The sequence below is a fragment of the Trichosurus vulpecula genome, chromosome 1 (assembly GCF_011100635.1).
Source record: "Trichosurus vulpecula isolate mTriVul1 chromosome 1, mTriVul1.pri, whole genome shotgun sequence".
Taxonomy (NCBI): domain Eukaryota; kingdom Metazoa; phylum Chordata; class Mammalia; order Diprotodontia; family Phalangeridae; genus Trichosurus; species Trichosurus vulpecula.
In genome coordinates, this window is record NC_050573.1 from 258,563,198 (window position 1) to 258,581,748 (window position 18,551).

The 18,551-nt window shown below is 36.7% G+C and overlaps 1 protein-coding gene across 4 annotated transcripts in view; it reads left to right on the forward strand.

Moving 5' to 3' along the window:
• DTNA (dystrobrevin alpha) overlaps positions 1-18,551 on the forward strand; it is a 341,889-nt gene that overhangs the window by 318,531 nt on the left and 4,807 nt on the right. For 3 of the 4 annotated variants that reach the window (XM_036752990.1, XM_036752997.1, XM_036753014.1), the window contains 4 exons: positions 132-221; positions 4,875-5,043; positions 8,037-8,169; positions 11,450-11,497. In XM_036752990.1, the coding sequence (XP_036608885.1) occupies positions 132-221; positions 4,875-5,043; positions 8,037-8,169; positions 11,450-11,467 (410 nt within the window). In that variant the 3' untranslated portion in view covers positions 11,468-11,497. The remainder of the gene's footprint in view (positions 1-131; positions 222-4,874; positions 5,044-8,036; positions 8,170-11,449; positions 11,498-18,551) is intronic. The other variant, XM_036753027.1, reaches the window with a different exon arrangement.

The window sequence follows — 18,551 nt, forward strand, 5'->3', positions numbered from 1 at the left end:
TTTCAGGATGTTGGAGAAGTCTGTTCATTTTACTACTCTGTGGGGGTGGAGGGTTGTTTGTTTTTTTAACAAACCCATAATTTGGAAATAGATAAAAATCATGTGCTCTGCATTATGTTTTTCTACTTAAGGTACAAGGAGAAATTTAAGGAATGACTTGCTTGTGGCTGCAGACTCCATCACTAATACCATGTCCTCTCTTGTGAAGGAACTAAACTCAGGTGAGACTCTAAATGCTACCCAGGTCTCAATATGCATCACGTACGGATCTATAAAAGGCTATAGATCTGCTTAGTTTGCAAAGTATAGAGTGAAGGGGAAGCTGCTTAAAAAACCAAGGTTTCAAACTTATTAATCTGTCCATACATTTCATAGTTGTTTAAATGACCATTTGTCTCTGAAAAAAAATGGCTTTATTTATGGGAGGCAGAGTCCATTAGTGGCCCTGGACTTACAAAGACCTGAGCTGAAGATTTACATTTCACATATTGGAGAAGTGACCCTAGGCAAGTCACTTATCCTCAAGGTTCCAGACAAATTCTTTAAGATTGTAAACTGCAGCACTGTTGCTGACGCCATAAAAAAATTCATTATTTATCATCAGCATTGATAATGATTAAAAAAAGGCAACCGTACTTTTGCCCTCTTAGTAGTCTAGCCCAGTGTCTAATATCCATCTGATTAATTTTATTATTTTGTTTTTCAAAAAGTCTGTAATTTAATAACATTTTGACTAGGCCCATGGTTTTTCACTCTGATATTTTCATGCCAGGAGTTCTTTGGAATGTGTTTGAGGAGACTGGAGGTGGACCAAGGACCTTTGAATATCTACATTAGTCTGTTCCACAGCTTTCATTTATATGGTTGAAAATAATGCCTCACGCTCGTATGGCTCTTTACATTCATTTTCTTTATTAAATGGATCTTTTTCTTGCTATCTATGTTTTTTACATTACCTGCACTTTTTCCTGTAATTCTCCCCCTCCCGGAGAGCTATCCCTTAAAATAAAGAATTCTTTCCATCCCTTTGCAAAGTGTTTTTATTCATTCAGGAAACACTGAGTGAACAGCAACCTATAAGGCATTGTTAAATGCAATGGGGGATACGGAGATAAATAAAATATGATCCTTTCCTTCCTCTCAGAAATTAGTTTATCTGAAACAAAGTTGCGTTATTTTTCCAAACAATAGAGCTTTATCAGATAACTAAGGGAAAATAATAGTAGCTCAGTACTTATATTGTACTTTAAGGTCTGCAAAGTGCTTTACAAATATTCTCTCACTAGATCCTCACAAGAACCCTGGGATTTAAGTCCTATTATTATCCCCATTTTACAGATGAGGAATGTGAGGCTGAGAGAAGCTAAATGACTTGCCCAGGAAGACATAGCTAGGAAGTGTCTGAGATAGGATGTAAACTCCAACAAGATGTCCTGTAATGATCAGATACTAGAGCAGGGGTGGGGAACCTGTGGCCTCGAGGGCACATATGGCCCTCTAGATCCTCAAGTGTGGCCCTTTGACAGAATTCCATTGGATTCAGTCAAATCCGGTTAGATTTAGTCAAATCCAGTTGGATTCAGTCCAAATCTGGTTGGATTCATTCAAAGGGCCACCCTTGAGAAGCTGGAGGGCCACATGTAGCCTCTCGAGGCCACAACTACCTGTTAGGAGTATAGTCCATTTTAGAAATAATGAAGGCCTGAAGTAAGATGACAGAATAGAGAAGACATGAATCCAAAAGATATTGTATTCAAAAAAAATTGATAGGACCTCGTAATTAATTGGATAAGAGAAAGTGAAGAAGTCAGTTGTGACAGACAGCAAGATTTCAAGCCTAGGTGACAAAGAAGATGGTAATTCCATGAACAAAACTAGAGAAATCAGGAAGAAGATAGTGGAGACAACGGGCTTAGTGTTCAATGTTAAGATGCCCGTAGAACACCAAGCAGAGGTGTCTAACAAACAGTCAGAAATTTTGTACTTCAGCTCAATAGAATGAATGAGGCTGGAAATATAGACTTGACAGTCATGTGCCATGAAGTGATAGCTGAAGCTTTGATTGAGGTCACCAAAGGACACAGTGTAGAGAAAAGAAAGAGAAATGGAAATGAAATTACGATTATGAGCCATAATGAGCAAACTTCTGTTGTGTCAGAATCATAGAATCTCCAAGTTGTAAGGGATTTTGGAAACTAACCTATAAATGGATCAAAATTCCATCTTCAAAATACTTGTGTTTTGTGTTCATCCAATCTTTGCTTGGAGACCTACAGTGACAGATAATCCACTGCTTCCTAAGGTGGCCTATCCCACTCTCATTATTAGGAAGTTTTTCCTTTTCTCGAGCCTCAATCTAACTCTGTGCACCATCCCAGTTTTATCTTGTAGGGCCATGAAGACCCCATTTCCCCTCCATATTATATTCAACTAGCGTTAATCATATTATGGAATGTTAGATTAAAAGGGCCTTAATAGGGACCATCTAGCGACTAGTCCAGTGAACTAAATTCTAGTCCAGTCAATTTTGGTTTTTGTTTAGTTTTTTTTGTTGTTGTTGTTGCTTTTTGTTTAGTTTTCACTGAATTGAAATTAGTTTGCAAATGTAGATACTAATGCTTATTCAAGTATACATTATAATTTACAGATCCCACTTTTTCCTCTCAACAACCTTATGAACAAAGGAGTATAAATGTTATCTCTATTTTACAGAGAGGAAACTGAGAAACAGTAAATGATTCACCTAAAGCCCATTGCTAGTTCCTAGTTGAGCTAAGATTAGATCCTATTATGTAGTATACTGTCAAAAGATAAAATAGTCTTGATTCAGGAAAACTACTATGAAATCTTAGAAACTTAAATAATAAAGAAGCTTCACGTTAAATACAAAAGGAGAAAATGTATACTTTGTCTTGATTGGTATGGTCGTTGCAAATGTAATGGCACACTTGAATTTTCAAAAGTTATTTGGCATTCACGACAAATTCTCTAGAGGCAGAATTTGTCACAGAATCATATATTTAGAGCTGTGAGATACCTTAGAGACCATCAACTCTAACCCTTTCATTTTAAAGATAAGGAAACTGAGTCACAGAGGAGTTAAGTGACTTGCCCAAGGTTTTATAGGCCATAAGGGGTAGGATTCAAACTCAGGTCCTCTATCTCCAAATTCAGCTCCCTTTCCACAGTAACACACTACTTCCTTCCTCCTCTTCTTTTTTACAGATCTAACATGAAATGTATTCAATTATAGTGACAATATAAGCTTACTAAGAATAAACAATTCCAGCTAAGTCTTCCTAATTTTTCCTACTTGTTGTAGACATATTAGTGATAGCTCTGGATTCTTCAATAAGTTGCTTTTGTTGTCTTCTTTGGTGAAAAACTAATTTGTAAAGGAAGAGCTCACTGACATTCTGATGCCTGTATTATAATGCGAATTTAAATACCAAAGTTTGAGTGGGAAGGACACTATCAGAAACTTAATTTTTACTATTCTTATTATTATAAACCTAACATTAAAATCCACATTTTACTAATTAAATAGCATTAGAACTTCTAGAGATCCTAGACTTCTGTGCCTTTCCCATCTGCTATTATTATTATTAAGGAGCTAGTCCAGAGATAAAACTGACTTCATGTTTAGATGCTTAATTTAAAAACACAAACACACAAAATTATACTGAAAGGCCTAATATAAAATAGGGATGGGAACAGGATTGAAATCGCCTTTCTTTTTCTAACTTGTTATCTTGTGCATTGACATAAACAAATAGGTGAAGGAAGTATGATTTTTATCAATTTAGGGACCTCTTTCTCCAATGTAGGTATGAACTGATTTTATCAAAGAAGGAGTAGTTATTATCTGCCTACTGTGTGCCAGGCACTCAGATAAATAATTGCTTTACAAATATTATCTCATTTGATCCTCACAACAATCCTGTGAGTTAGGTACTATTTTTAATCCCCACTTTTCAGTTGAGGAACTAAGGTAGAGGTTAAGTGACTTGCCCAGGGTCACACAGCTTAGAAGGCTTCTGAGTCTGAAATTGAACTTAGGTCTTCCTGACTACAGGCTCAACACTGTATCTACTGCTTGATTTATATTTTTAGTCAGCTGTGCCTGACTCTCATGACTCCATTTGGGGTTTTCTTGGCAAAGATAGTGGAATAGTTTGCCATTTCCTTCTCCAGCTCATTTTACAGATAAGGAACTGAGGCAAACAGGATTAAGTTACTTGCCCAGGATCACACAGCTAGTAAGTGTCTGAAGCCAGAGTTGAATTCAAGAAGATGAGTCTTCTTGACTCCAGGCCTAGTACTCCATCCAGTAGGTCACCTAGCTGTCCAATCACTAAGTAGATAGAAGGTATATAATTAGAGCCTTCATGGATGATAGCATAGAACTGCTACCCAGGTAAATTGTTAAGAATTGATTATTTTGCTCTCTCCAGAGAGGCAATAAAATACCTCTCCAGACAAATGCTATCAGTTTACACAATTATAATAATTTGTCATAAAAGTTATGACTTCACTGGCAAATGGCATTTTTAGCATCATATTTGTTACAGTTCCAAAATGTTAAGAATTACAGGATTATAGCATTATATAAAGGAAAAGTTTAAAAAATAAATTCAATGGGGTATTTGGTAGTGAGGGGAAAGGCTTCTAAGATTCATATCAATTATAGCAGACAAGAAGCTCCCACATTTTTTCAGTGTTTAGAATAAAATTCTACATGCAGCCTGTGATTTTTAAATTTATTCAGTGATTTGGGTAAAAATCAAAAATGTTCACAATGCCAGTAGTCAAAAGAACTTCCTAAAATCCCAAGCGAATGATTCTGTTGTATTATCTCTGATTATGCCCGATAGAGGTGGGGAGTGAGACTGAGAGTAACGTGGATTCTGAATTTGGGCGGACCCAATTTGATGACCTTGTTCCATCACCCACTTCTGAAAAGGCTTTCCTTGCACAAATCCATGCCCGAAAACCTGGGTACCTTCACAGTGGAGCCTCCACTGGCACCATGCGCAGTGATATGTAAGTATCTCCCCTTTTTTGTTTGTGTTCCTCTAAACCTAAAAATAAAATAAAAGACTGAGTAGCTGGAGAGAATGTAGGGTATACGGAGGCAGAAGAGGTGTTCCTTCATTTTGGAAAAGAGATGGCACCACCTATGGCCTATCCCTGATGGAGAAAAAGAACTGGGATGCTTTTAATGTAGCAGAATTGGGAGGCAAGACCTACTAGGAATAGCTATGAATATAAAAAGACTTGGGCAGAGTCAGCTATCATTCTCTATAGAGAATTTCTGGGAAGGGCAACAAACAGAAAAGGTGCTATAGATTCCCAGAGAAGAAGCTTAGCTGCTTTGAAGAACCAAAGGAGAAAGTGACCTGATGCCATCTTGAAATTATTGGCACGCATCAAGAGTGATGCCTAAGACATACAGGCAATGGGGTATGGAAATCTATCTTGCCCTATAAGAAAATAAGGGGAAAAGGGATGGGGGGGTGGGAGTGGGGAGATAGAAGCAAAGGCAGACTGGGGAAAGGGGCAATCAGAATACATGCCATCTTGGTGTGGGGGTAAGGGGAGAGATGGGGAGAAAATTTGTAACTCAAAATTTTCAACATTGAAATCAATGTTGAAAACTAAAATATTAAATAAATAAATGAACGAATGAATGAACAAATAAATAAATGAATGAATGAATAGATAGATAGATAGATAGATAAAAGAGTGATACATAAAAAACATCTATGAGAGATCTGTCCTGGGGAACTCACAACATGAAATGCCTTCCACCAAGGAAGCTTGACCCATGTATAACTGAGTTGATAAATCACTACAAGTTGCCTTAAGTACATAGTGCTTAAGTGACTTTCCTAGTGTCACACATCCAGTAAGAGGTGAAATTTGAACCCAGGGCAAATCTTTCTGAATCAAAGCCCAACCCTCTCTACCAACTGTTTATATTATCTCTGTAAAAGAACAGTATTAGCCTAAAATTATCATTGCCCTTTGTTTAAAATTCACATGCTAGTAAGCAGAATATAAAACAGAGGGTCAAAATATAATGGTTATAGAATTTTTATCCCTTGTAATTCATTATTTCATGTGTTCATTCTTTGGAATGAGTTAATCTTTATTGTGTAAATAAACATTCATTTTATTAATTATCATATTATTAATATTATTGTAATATATTGTAACAACAATGTTGCTACTTGCTGCTACTGTGGCTGTGTAAGGTCAATAACAAGACCAACGACACCAGCACACAGGAGGGCTGCTAACACAGATTCTTTGATCTGCTTTTCTAAGGAAAGCAACTTTAAGGGTTTAACAATCTCACTTTAATTAAACATACATACATCATTCACTTAGTTCAGGGGAAAAAGTCAGCACCCTGAACTTCAGAGAAAATCCAAACAGAAATTACAAGCAGAAATTATATAAACAAGAGCGAAATAACACAAATCAACAAACAGGCTTCTATATGTCTGACTATAGCAATACATACGCAGTTACCAGACAAAAGAGCACCAACATCTGAGTTTTCAAAGTCTGAGGGCTTCTTAATAGCTACCCAGAGTGTCTGGCGAAATCACAGGAATGCTCTTCCAATGAGTGAGCCACAAGCAAAATGCTAACTTCAGAGTATCTATACCCTTTTTCAGGTCCCAAGGGCTTCACACCTCTCCAGAGCTTCACGTCTCTTGTGACCTAATTAGCAAAAGGGTGTGGGCCTTCCTACAAACAAAGGCAAGGCTCAATCAAAGGTACTTGGTTGCCTTAGTGCTAAGAAGTACTCTGAAAGAAAAAACAGAGAGAAGTTGCACTTTGCTTACCATTACATATATTTATTATTATACTATAATATACTTTGATATTATTAATATACCAACATTAATATTAAATATTATATTATATATTGATGTTTGATGTTATATAATATATAAATATTAAATTAAATAACATATTGATATGTAGTAAATATTATTGCTAAATGTTGTTGACAGTTATTAATAATTATATTATTAATGAAACATTCATGTATGATTAGTTACCTATAGTTTTCTTAGTTGTGGCTCTAAGACTTTAGCCTAAGGCTTAAACTATGCAGTCCACAGGATATCCTTCATTGTGTGTTTCTCTATATAGTAGAAACTGTCCTTCAGAATCTTGGACACAAGAAAATATTATTTTAGAGGATATTTTATTAGTTATTAGAAATGAATATAAAACTCCAAGGAACATAGACCATAGAGGTGGAAATGGATAGAACTAAGGAAGAAATTACTGCTAGAAATAATAATAATTATACCTGCAGTTTATAGAGCCCTTAACATGTATTATTTCACTGGATCCTTACAACAACCCTGTGAGCTGCATAGTAGGGATATTACAGTTATACCTTTCACATCGCAACTTATCCCTTCCACATCGCAACTTGGCCCATTGTGGTTTCGACATACCACAGATCAGCATAAGAAATTAAATGTGAATTTTGGTGGAGTTTTGCAGAAGCCTCAAACAACAGGCAAAGGCCAGCAGATGACACAGGAAAAGTTTAGAAACTCAGAAATGCATAAAATATGTGTATGGTATTGTATAATATTGACAAACTTTATCTTTTAATACCATAATAATTCAGACTTCTTCTCTGGTGAAAAGGAAGGGCCAAAATATTTGATGAGGATTTTCCCGATTGTGGGGTCACAGTGCCCCTCACCCCCACGATGTGGAAGGGACAACTGTATTGTCTTCATTTTACAGATGTGAACACTGATGCTTGAAAAGTTTAAGCGATTTCCTCAAAATCACAAAGCTTAAGTTTCAGAGTTAAGATATGAAGTCAGGTTTCTCTTGACTCCAAACCAAATGCTCTTCTCATTAAACCATGCTGCCTCTCAAGAAAACACACATCTGCTATGAATTTCTTATCCGCGTTCTCCCTTAGTTCCAGTCAATTTCTTTTTGTGCCCAAGATCCATTTGCTCCAATTAATTTTATTGTTGTATTCTCAGGGTTACAGAAGATGGGGACCCCTATGTGAGGACTGAGGATGAAAATTATGAAAATGACTCTGTCCGTCAGTTGGAAAATGAGCTCAAGATGGAAGAATACCTGAAGCAGAAACTACAGGATGAAGCCTACCAGGTACAAGGGTCAGATTCATGCTGTTCCCTAGTCCTCCCTCTATTAGTATGCATTAGAACTACTTTCATAGCTGGGATCCTTTGCAGAACAAAGAACATTCGTTCATTCCCACTTTCTGAGGGATGAGGCCCTTTGCTCGTGGTATTTTAGACCCTAAATCAAATCATTGACAAGCAGTCAGGTACTAAAGTACTAGTAACACTAATCATGCAAATTAATTCTATCCATTCCTCAAAAATATTTTATTTGAAACTCTATCTAGAATGTCAGAAAAAGCCTTACTCAGGTTGGGAGAAACATGTTGCCTTTACTGTGCCCAAACTGAACTTTGGCAGAAATTTCATTTCTCTCTCTGGGTCTCATAGCACTATGATGAGATTATTACTTCATCATATTTATTAGAAACAGATTTTTAGAAGAAATAAAAGATATGTTATTTCCTGAAATACTTTAAGACTGCTACAGTATCTAAATACTTATCTTAATTATATTTGAATAGTTGTATTAGTTATCAGATGAGAATAAGCAATAAAAGTAAGTTAAAACTATTTGTGCCTACCCTTACAAGGAAAATGGAGACAATCTACTCATGGATTCCATTAAAGACGGATGACAGAGGCAGCTAGGTGGTGCAGTGGATAGAGCGCCAGCCCTGGAGTCAGGAGGACCTGAGTTCAAATTGGCCTCAAACACTTATTAGCTGTGTGACCCTGGGAAAATCACTTAACCCTGATTTCCTCCAAAAAAAAAAAAAGGACAGATGACGGAGCACCATATTCTTTCAAGAGGTTCTGGGAAAACTGTAAGATGCAGATATAGAAGTCGGAAGCAAGCCTTCAGAAAATACTAGAAATATATTTGCTCTCTTATAAGGTGGGAAAGAGGGCAGAGGACAGCAAAGGTTCTCAAAATCTGATTGTACTAATTACTTGAAGGAACTCCTTAAGGATATTGAGCCTGGCAAAGGAAAGACTTACTGGAATCTTGGGATCCCAGATTTTTGGAAGGATTTCATATGGGGAAAGGATTGTATACATTCTGCTTAGCCCCCAGAAGGAAAAATCAGAACCGATAGGTGGTAGAATAAAGAACTAAGAGGCAGTATGGCCTAGTGGATAGAGAACTGACCTCAGAGTGAGGAAGAAGTCAGTTCAAGGTCCCACCTCTGACATACACTGACTTTGTGACCCTAGGGGAGTCCTTTAACCTCTCAGTTACCCAAGCAAATCTCTAAGACTTTAAACTGCACAAAAGGTGCCAGTCTATATTACTAGATGGCTCATCAGGGATTCTCTGTAGCAATGAAATCACAGGTGCGATTTTTTAAAATAAAAAAATGACTAAAAAATGACTGGAAATGAAAAAAAATGAAAAAAAATTAGCTGTCCAAAACCAGAGTGGGCTGCCTCAGGAGAAAATGAATTAGAAGTCTACAGCTTCAGTTTGGATAACCACTTATCAGTAATGTTATTGGGAGGATTCATATTTTAGGAAAAGTTTCAACCTAATGCTCTTCAACCCTCTAAGATCACTTCCAACCCTAAGTCCTTATTCAGAAAGAATAATACATACATTTTTGACAATGATGGCTTTCCCTCATTCCTTAGCTCTCTTCCCATCTTTAATTTCCCTTTCTGTTTTTTCTTCTATGTTTATTAGTGAGGTTCAAGACCCCCAGTGCATATAGCTGGGTCTATACCCTTTTGTAGGCTCCATCACATTATACTGCCTACCTATATCACCTCCTGAACACCCAGACTAGCTTTCTCTGCATTTTGGTGTCTGTTGTACACTTTTCTTTCTTTTTTAAGTACACCAAAGGAAAAAAAATAACCTTTTATTTGACTTTCTCACATGACATGTTAAGACAAAATTTGAAATATTCTCCCTGGAGGACTACAGGGCAAAGGGAAATACTTCCCTTCCCCCAACCAAAGAAAAGAAAGCATGGCTTCTCAGCCTCTATAATTCTTCTGGGCAGTGATTTGATAAAAGAAAATGTAATTAAAATCATCCTATTGTACTTTTACAAGAAAAGAATAACAAAATCATAGATCCTAGCTCCATCTTTGCTGGGATCTTTGTATCTTTTTATCTTAGGGCTTAAACTCCTGGCATTTCATTAGACTTTATGAATTTGGTCTCAAAAGCACCTTGGGAAAGAGACGACTAATGCGTTAGTCTAGTTGTTTTAAAAAATGTGAATTTTTCTCCCTCTATGTCTGTCTCTCTCTGTCTCTCTCTGTCTCTGTCTCTCTGTGTCTCTCTCTGCCTCTCTGTCTCTGTCTCTCTGTCTTTCTCTCTCTTTATATATAGATACTTGTCTAGAGATCAATAGAGAGATAAATATATAAAATATATTTACATATGAATTTTCATATATAAGTATAAAAGTGTATATGAATATTTATGTATAAATGTATTGTATATTTTATATAAATTTGTTTATTTATAGTTATAAATATATAAACATATTTATTTGTAAATATTTGTAAATACATAACATGTTGCAGAAACCTGCATAAAGCTGCTAAAATCCAGATCAGTGAAGGTTTCTTTTTCCCTGGGATGTTCACTGCATTCCACAGCAGGGAAGAGATATGTCACTTTGCTTGGAATCAAGCCATTAGAAAGTCACAGGGAATTTTGACTGATGATATCCCCACATGTTTCTCATTTGGCTCTATTTCATGTACACAGAGAGATATAGTAAAATTATCAATGCCCGGGTTCCTGTTTTTCTAGGCTCCTCAGCTTGGCTCCCTCTTGGAGCTCAGTTATTTCTGGCTTTGTGTAACACCAGGAACTGTGACTACAGGCATTCCACGAGTTAGGCGGAGGTCACCCTTCTGCTGTTCTCTACAGTACATTGGATCCAGGTTTTTTTTTTTAATGTATCAGGAATTATGTTGATGGGTAAAACTTGTTGAGGAAATACTCGGTGTTTTACAGTCTTCTCTCTGAGATGAAGAAACCTCTTTTAAGCTGTTTTCACATTGCTTTCTCATCTATGCCCAGATACCACAATGGCGGACAGAAATAAAATGTCAGAACCACAGAAGAAATGTGTCTGGAAGAATTTAAGATGATTTTCTGTAAACGTACAGATGTCTAATTATGCGAATGCTCCAGCCACCATTCCCTCTTCTCCTCCCCTTCCCCAGCCCCCCACCGCCACCCTCTTTGTGTGCTTGGCTTTCATCCAGATAATTCACCAGCTTGGCTGCCTCCCTGACTTGGTGTGTCACTTCTCTTGTTTTATATCCTTTTTCACCCACAGGTCAGCTTGCAAGGTTGAGTGCATATCCTTCTATCACTTTCCTCTCAAGTAAGTATGCTCTTTATTTAGGAGAGAACATGGCTACTTACCACTGAATTCTGATCACTTGGAACTTAGATTCATAATCACTTTGTGGTTTTTGTGTGTGTGTGTGTTTTTTAAGTTTGCATGTGATGAGATACCTTCCTTCCCTGTTGGCATCAAGCATAGCTGTTTATGGAGTATTTCACAGTAATTCTATGGAGTGCTGGCCAGCATCTCCAGAACCTGAATTTTTTACTCTGATTCATTAGGATACTTGGCAGAATTCCTTCTATATGCTAATGATGCTCCAAGGAGCAGCCCTTGGCACTCCTTCAATCCATGTAGTAACAGTATCTTCTTGCTCACTTCACCTTTTTCTAATGGAATCCAATCTTTATGAAACTATAGACCAGGGGGTTCTTGAGCTTTTTTGGTGTCGTGGACACCTTTGGTAGTTTGGTGGTAAAGCTTATGGACCCCTTCTCAGAATCCTGTTTTTAAATACATAAAATATAGAGTATTACAAAGGAAAGCAACCATATTGAAATGCAGTCATCAAAATATTTTCAAAAGAAAACTCACGGACACTAGGCTGAGAAGTCATACCGCAGAGAGACAAAATAGAGAAGCACAGGTCTTCCCCAACTTTGTGATCTAGTCAAAGAATTAAACATGCTACCTGTACTACTGTGCAGGTGAAGCCCTTGGTTTGGCAGGTACTAGCTGGATGTAGCTAGGTGGCTCAGTGGATAGAGTGCTGGACCTAGAGTCAAGAAGATCTGCTTTCAAATGTGGCCTCAGAGACTCTGTGACCCTGGACAGGTCACTTAACCTCTGTTTGCCTTAATCCCCTGGAGAAGGAAATGGCAAACCACTCCAGCGTCTTTGTCAAGAAAACTCCATGGACAGTGCTGACATGCTATGTAGCCTACAGGGTCACAAAGAGTCAGACACAACTGAAAGACAACAACAACCAAGCAGGAGATGCTCCACATCCAGTCCCAAGGATGAACTGTGTGTGTTTCCGTTGTCAGAGAACCAGCCTAATTTTAGAAATTCTTAGTGGGAGAAGTTTTGCCCCAATGGGACCATCCATTTTTTTCAGTCACCACAACTGAGGGAAGTCCCCCAACTAAGGCTGACAGGATTGTCCTCATCATCAGTGGAAGTCCTCCCCACGAGAAAGAAATCAAAACTTCCTGAAGCATTTTAAAAAGTCTCCTGAAGGATGTCATGGCACAGTGGAAAGAGGTCTTGATCTCAAGTCAGATGGCCTGGGTCAAAGGGCAAACTGTGCCCCTCAGTGCCGTGGGACTTTTACCTCTGTGGACCTCGGTTTCTGCATCTACAAAAAGAGCTAGTGTTTACATAATGCTTTACAGCTCACACAGGCTCTACATATGTTAATTTATTTGATCCTCACAACAGCCCAGTGAGGTAGGTGGTATTCCCAATCCGTAAATTCCCAATTTACAGATGAGGAAACTGAGGCTGGGGCAGTTAATTAATAACAATAGAATTTATGTCACACCTTAAGGTTTGCAAAGTGCTTTACCAATATTATCTCATTTTATCTTCATACCAACCCTGGCGAACACTGTCCCTATTTTGTAGGTGAGGAAGCTAAGGCAGATAGAGGTTAAGTGACTTGCCCAGGGTCACTCAGTAAGTGTCTGAGGCCAGCTTTGAACTCTTCCTGATCCCAAGCCCAATGCTTCATCTATCACATCACTTATCTAGGAGGTTAAGTGACTCGCAATGGGTGAACACAGCCAGGAAGTATCTGAAGCACATTTTGAACTCGGATCTTTGTGAATCAGACTCCTGTGCTCTATCCGCCGCACCAACTCATCCGTAAAATGAGGGGTTTGGATGGAATGATTTCAGAGATCCCTGTGTGACCCTGGGCAAATCACTTCACCCTTTTTGCCTCAGTTTCCTCATCTGTAAAATAAGCTGCAGAAGGAAACAGTAAACCATGGGGTCACCAAGAGTTGGATATGACTGAAACGAAAGAAAAACACCACACTCTCTGTAGATCCATTATCATCATAGGCAGAACAGTTCTGGAGTTGACTGAAAACATGTTACAGATGTAGCAGGTCTAGTCCTGAAAGAGCAAGTATAATGTGGTTTGATCATGTTTGCTCTGTGTTGTGTCATTTTTTGGCAGCCGAGGGCTGGCAGAGAAGGTCAATGCCAAGAAATGCCACACAGGAGAAACAAGGGGAAAAAAGATTTTTGACATGGCCATGGGAGAGCACAGCCCTTAGGTCAACAGGATCTAAAAATGAAACAGCCAGCCCCAAAACTTGATTTTAAAATGAAATTCGAAAAAAAAAAGCTTTTGATATAAACTTAGCAATAGAAAGTTTAACACCTGTGGTCTTGATGGCTTTGCATGTTCTCTGCATCTCGTATCCAGCCAATAATGAACCCTTCCTCCCTACCCCCCCAAAATATATATCTATACATATATATATATATATAAACACATATATATAAACATATATATGCGCACGTACGTATGTATGTATATATGTAAGCATGAACCAATATGCTTTTAATTCAGTAACTTAAGCACTTAAAAGGCAATTGTAGGAAAAAATGAAAGAAGGAAATGGTAGCTTTTCAACTTTCCACAGAGATACAGATATAGTAAAAAGTGTTAGGGCCATTTTCTATTATTAAAAACTACATTAACACTTTTGGGACACCCTACAGACCTTTCCTATGTAGCAGAAATAGAAACTAATTCACAAAATACTTTGATCTTTTATAAAAAGGATTGTGAAATTTACCTTTCAATTCCCATGTAAGCATTGATTGTCAATTGAATCAAAACAGAATCCCAGGTATTGTGGTGGGCATGCCAAGTAGAGAAAGATAGGCAGAGACAGAGACAGAGACAAGGAGAGAAAAAGAGACCTATTTTGCCATAAGGTAGCTTCCAATCTAAATATACACAGGAGACACATGAAGTATGTTTGTCCATCAACAAGCATGAGGTAACATGATGTAGTAAGGAAAGATTTGGCTAAAACACCAAAAAACAGATTCTATGGTGTATTTGAGTCAGCTCCAACCAGCTCTCAAGAGCCAATTGTTAAATATATATATAGACACACACACACATATATATACATATATATAATATATGCACATTCATGTATATATACACACAGCATATGTATATACATACACACAATCTATGTACATTTATGTATACAGACATATACGTGGGTATGTACACACATGTATACATGTACATATAATCACAGGATCCTTAAAACAATGCTATGAGATGGGAAAAGCCAATACTTCTTAGTGATTTGTCCAAAGTCATCTAGTAAGTGGTAGAGCTGGAATTAAAATCTGTTGTGGGGAGGGATGTTTAACAACCAGGTCTCCAAGAGGAAAACTGTATGCAAAATATACTTTTAAATCTTATATGCATTATTAATATTTTATTTAACACTTTATTAAGTCTAGACAATCAATAAAAAACTAAAGCCTTGATTTGAAACATTTGCTGATTTTTGAGGTGTAAATGCTCACACTGAAAATTTAATAATCAGCTCTTTAGAGCTGGTTTGAGCTGACTCAGACATACCATAGAATCTGTTTTTTGGTTGTTGTTTTTTTTTTAAATTTGAAGACTAGCCACCTCTTTCCCTACTATATCCTATTACCTCATGCCTGTTGATGCATAAATGTACTTCAGTATCTAGTGCTCTTATCACATAATACTGTATAACACAGTTATTGGTGTTTATGACACATCTTATTCTAAGGCTGCAAGATCCTTGAGAACAGAGACTATATTTTATCCCTTCACCCACTCCTGCTTAGCACAGTGCTCTGTGCATAGTAGGTGCTTAATTTGTTTAATTGAATTTGTTAAATTATTTTATTTTTGTCCAGAACTGTAATTTCTTGGTGCGGCAGTTCCTACCATCCTTGCCAATTGACAACTTATTCCAGGATACTGAAATTTTAAATGACTTGTTCATTGTCACTTAACTAGTATTAGCCACCGCATTACACTGCTTCTTGAATTATTATCTTCAGTATAGTTCTGTTATGTAATAGTCAGTCAATAAATATTTTTAAGCACTTACTCTGTGCCAGGAACTGTGGTAAGCACTAGAGATACAAAGAAAGGCAAAAGACAATCCCTGCCTGTGAGGAGTTTACATTTAAAGATGAAAGACAGGACATAAGAGAACACTAAAAGGAGGGGAGGAGAGGGCAGTGACCACAGGGAGCATGATGAAGTCCAGAGGAGTGTACCCTGGTGAAAAATGACAAAATTTTTATTTTAATTTATCAGTTGGGGAATGGTTCTTACTTTTATAAATTTATCTCAGCTTCCTGTATATTTGAGAAATGAGGCCTTTATCAGACAAATTTGCTGTAAAATTTTGCTGCCCCATTTTCCTACTTTCCTTCTAATTTTGGCTTCATTGGTTTTGTTTCTGTAAAACATTTTTAATTTCATGTAATCGAAATTGTCCATTTTTCTTCCTGTGATCCTCTTTATCTCTTGTTTAGTCATAAACTCCTCCCTTCTCTGTGGATCTGAAAGGTCCATTTTTCCATGATCCCCTAATTTACTTATGATATAACCCTCTGTATATAAATCATATACCCGTTTTGACCTTATCTTGGTATATTATATGAGATGTCAGTGCATGTCTAGTTTCTGCCAAACTGCTTTTCAGTTTTTCCTAGTAATTTTTGTCAAATAGTGAGTTCTTACCCCCAATACTTGGGTTTATCAAACACTAAATTATGGTAGTCATTTACCACTGTGTATTTTGTATCTAATGTATTCCCCTGATTGACCACCCTATTTCTTAGCCAGTTCCAGATTGTTTTCATGATTACCACTTTGCAATATAGTTTGAAATCTGGTACTGCTAGGGCCACTTTCCTTCACACTTTTTAAAAATTTATTCCCTTGATAGTCTTGACCTTTTGTTCTTCCAGATTAATTTTGTGATTATTTTTTTATAGCTCTGTAAAGTAATTCTTTGGTATTTTGATTGGTTTAACACTGAATAAGTAAATTCATTTAGGTAGAATCATCATTTTTATTATATTGGCTCAGCCTACCCATGAGCAATTAATATTTCTCCAATTGTTTAGATCTGTCTTTATTTGTGTGAAAAGTGTTTTGTAATTGTGTTCATATAGTCCCTAGGTTTGTCTTGGCAGGTAGACTCCCAATGTTGTTTGTAGAAATAATTGTTTGCAGAAAATAATTCCTTAAAAATTAGAATACAACAAATGGAACCTAATTACTTTATGAGAAATCAAGAAACAATAAAATAAAACCAAACAAATTTTTAAAAAATAGAAAACAATGTGAACTATTTCATTGGAAAAACAACTGACCAAAAATATTAGACTACCTGAAAGCCATGATCAAAAAAAGCCATCATCTTTCCAGAAATTATCAAGGAAAACTGCCCTGCTATTGAAGGACCAGAGGATAAAATAGGAATTGAAGGAATCCACTGATCACCTCCTGAAAGAGACCCCAAAATGAAAACTGCCAGGAATATTATAGTGAAATTCTAGGGTTCCCAGGTCAGGGAGAAAATATTGCAACCAGTCAGAAAGAAACAATTCAAGTATGGTAGAGTCACAATCAAGGTTACACAAGATCTAGCAGCTTCTACATTAAGGGACTGAAGGGTTTACAATATGATAGTCTGGAGGTCAAAGGAGCTAGGATTAAAACCAAGAATCACCTATGCAGCATTTCCATTTTAAATGGAATTTCTCTTTCTTTCTCTTCCTGCTGGGTTTGTTGGTAATATGTAGAAATGCTGATGATTTGTGTGGGTTTATTTTATATACTGCAACAGTGCTAAAGTTGTTAATTGTTTCAATTAGCTTTTTAGTTGATTCTCTAGGGTTATCTAAGTATACCATCATATCATCTGCAAAGAGTGATTGTTTTATTTTCTCATTGCCTATTTGAATTCCTCCAATTTCTTTTTTTGTCTTATTGCCATAGGTAGCATTTCTAATACAATATTGAATGATAGTGGTGATAACAGATATCCTTGCTTTACCCCTGATCTTATTGGAAAAGCTTCTAGATTATCCCTATTACAGATAAAGCTTGTTCTTCATTTTAGATGGATACTATTTATCATTTTAAGAAAGGTACCATTTATTCCTATGCTTTCTAGTGTTTTTAGTAGGAATGAGTATTGTATTTTTTCAAAAGCTTTCTCTACATCTATTAAGATAGTCTTTTGATTTTTGTTGTTTTTGTTATTGATAAGGCCAATTATGATGATAGTTTTCCTAATATTGAACCAGTCCTGCATATAAATCCCACCTGGTCATGTGTGATCTTTGTGATATATTGTTGTAATCTCCTTGCTAACATTTTATTTAAAACTTTTGTATCAATATTCATTAGAAAAGTTGGCCTATCGTTTTCTTTCTCTGTATTTGCTCTTCCTGGTTTAGGTATGAAAACTATATTTGGGTCATAAAAGGAATTTGGTAGAACTCCTTCTTTACCTATTTCTTCAAAAAGTTTATATAGAATTAGAATCAATTGTTTCTCAAATGTTTGGTAGAATTCACTTGTACATCCATCTGGTCCTGGAGATTTTTTTCATATGGAGCTCATTTGTGACTTGTTCAATTTCTTGTTTTAAAATAGAATTATTTAAGCATTCTATCTCTTCTTCTGTTAATCTGGGAAATTTATATTTTTGTAAATATCCATATGTTTTACTTAAATTGTCAGTTTTATTGGCATATTATTGGGCAAAATAGCTCCTAATAATTTCTATATTTAATTTCCTCTTCACTGCTTTAATTTCACCTTCATTGTGATGGCATTGACCCTTTTCATTTTTTGATACTGGCAATTTGGTTTTCTTCTTAAGTGGTGTTCTGGAATGATCTCATCATCCTCCATTCAGAGGGAGAGGCCCAAGGGGCAAAGGGTCATGATGAAATGATCTTGCTGGATGAAAAAATTCCTGGGATATGATGAAGTCTAGAGAAATGGAGTCTAGTGGGGGGGGGCAGGATTAGGGGAAGG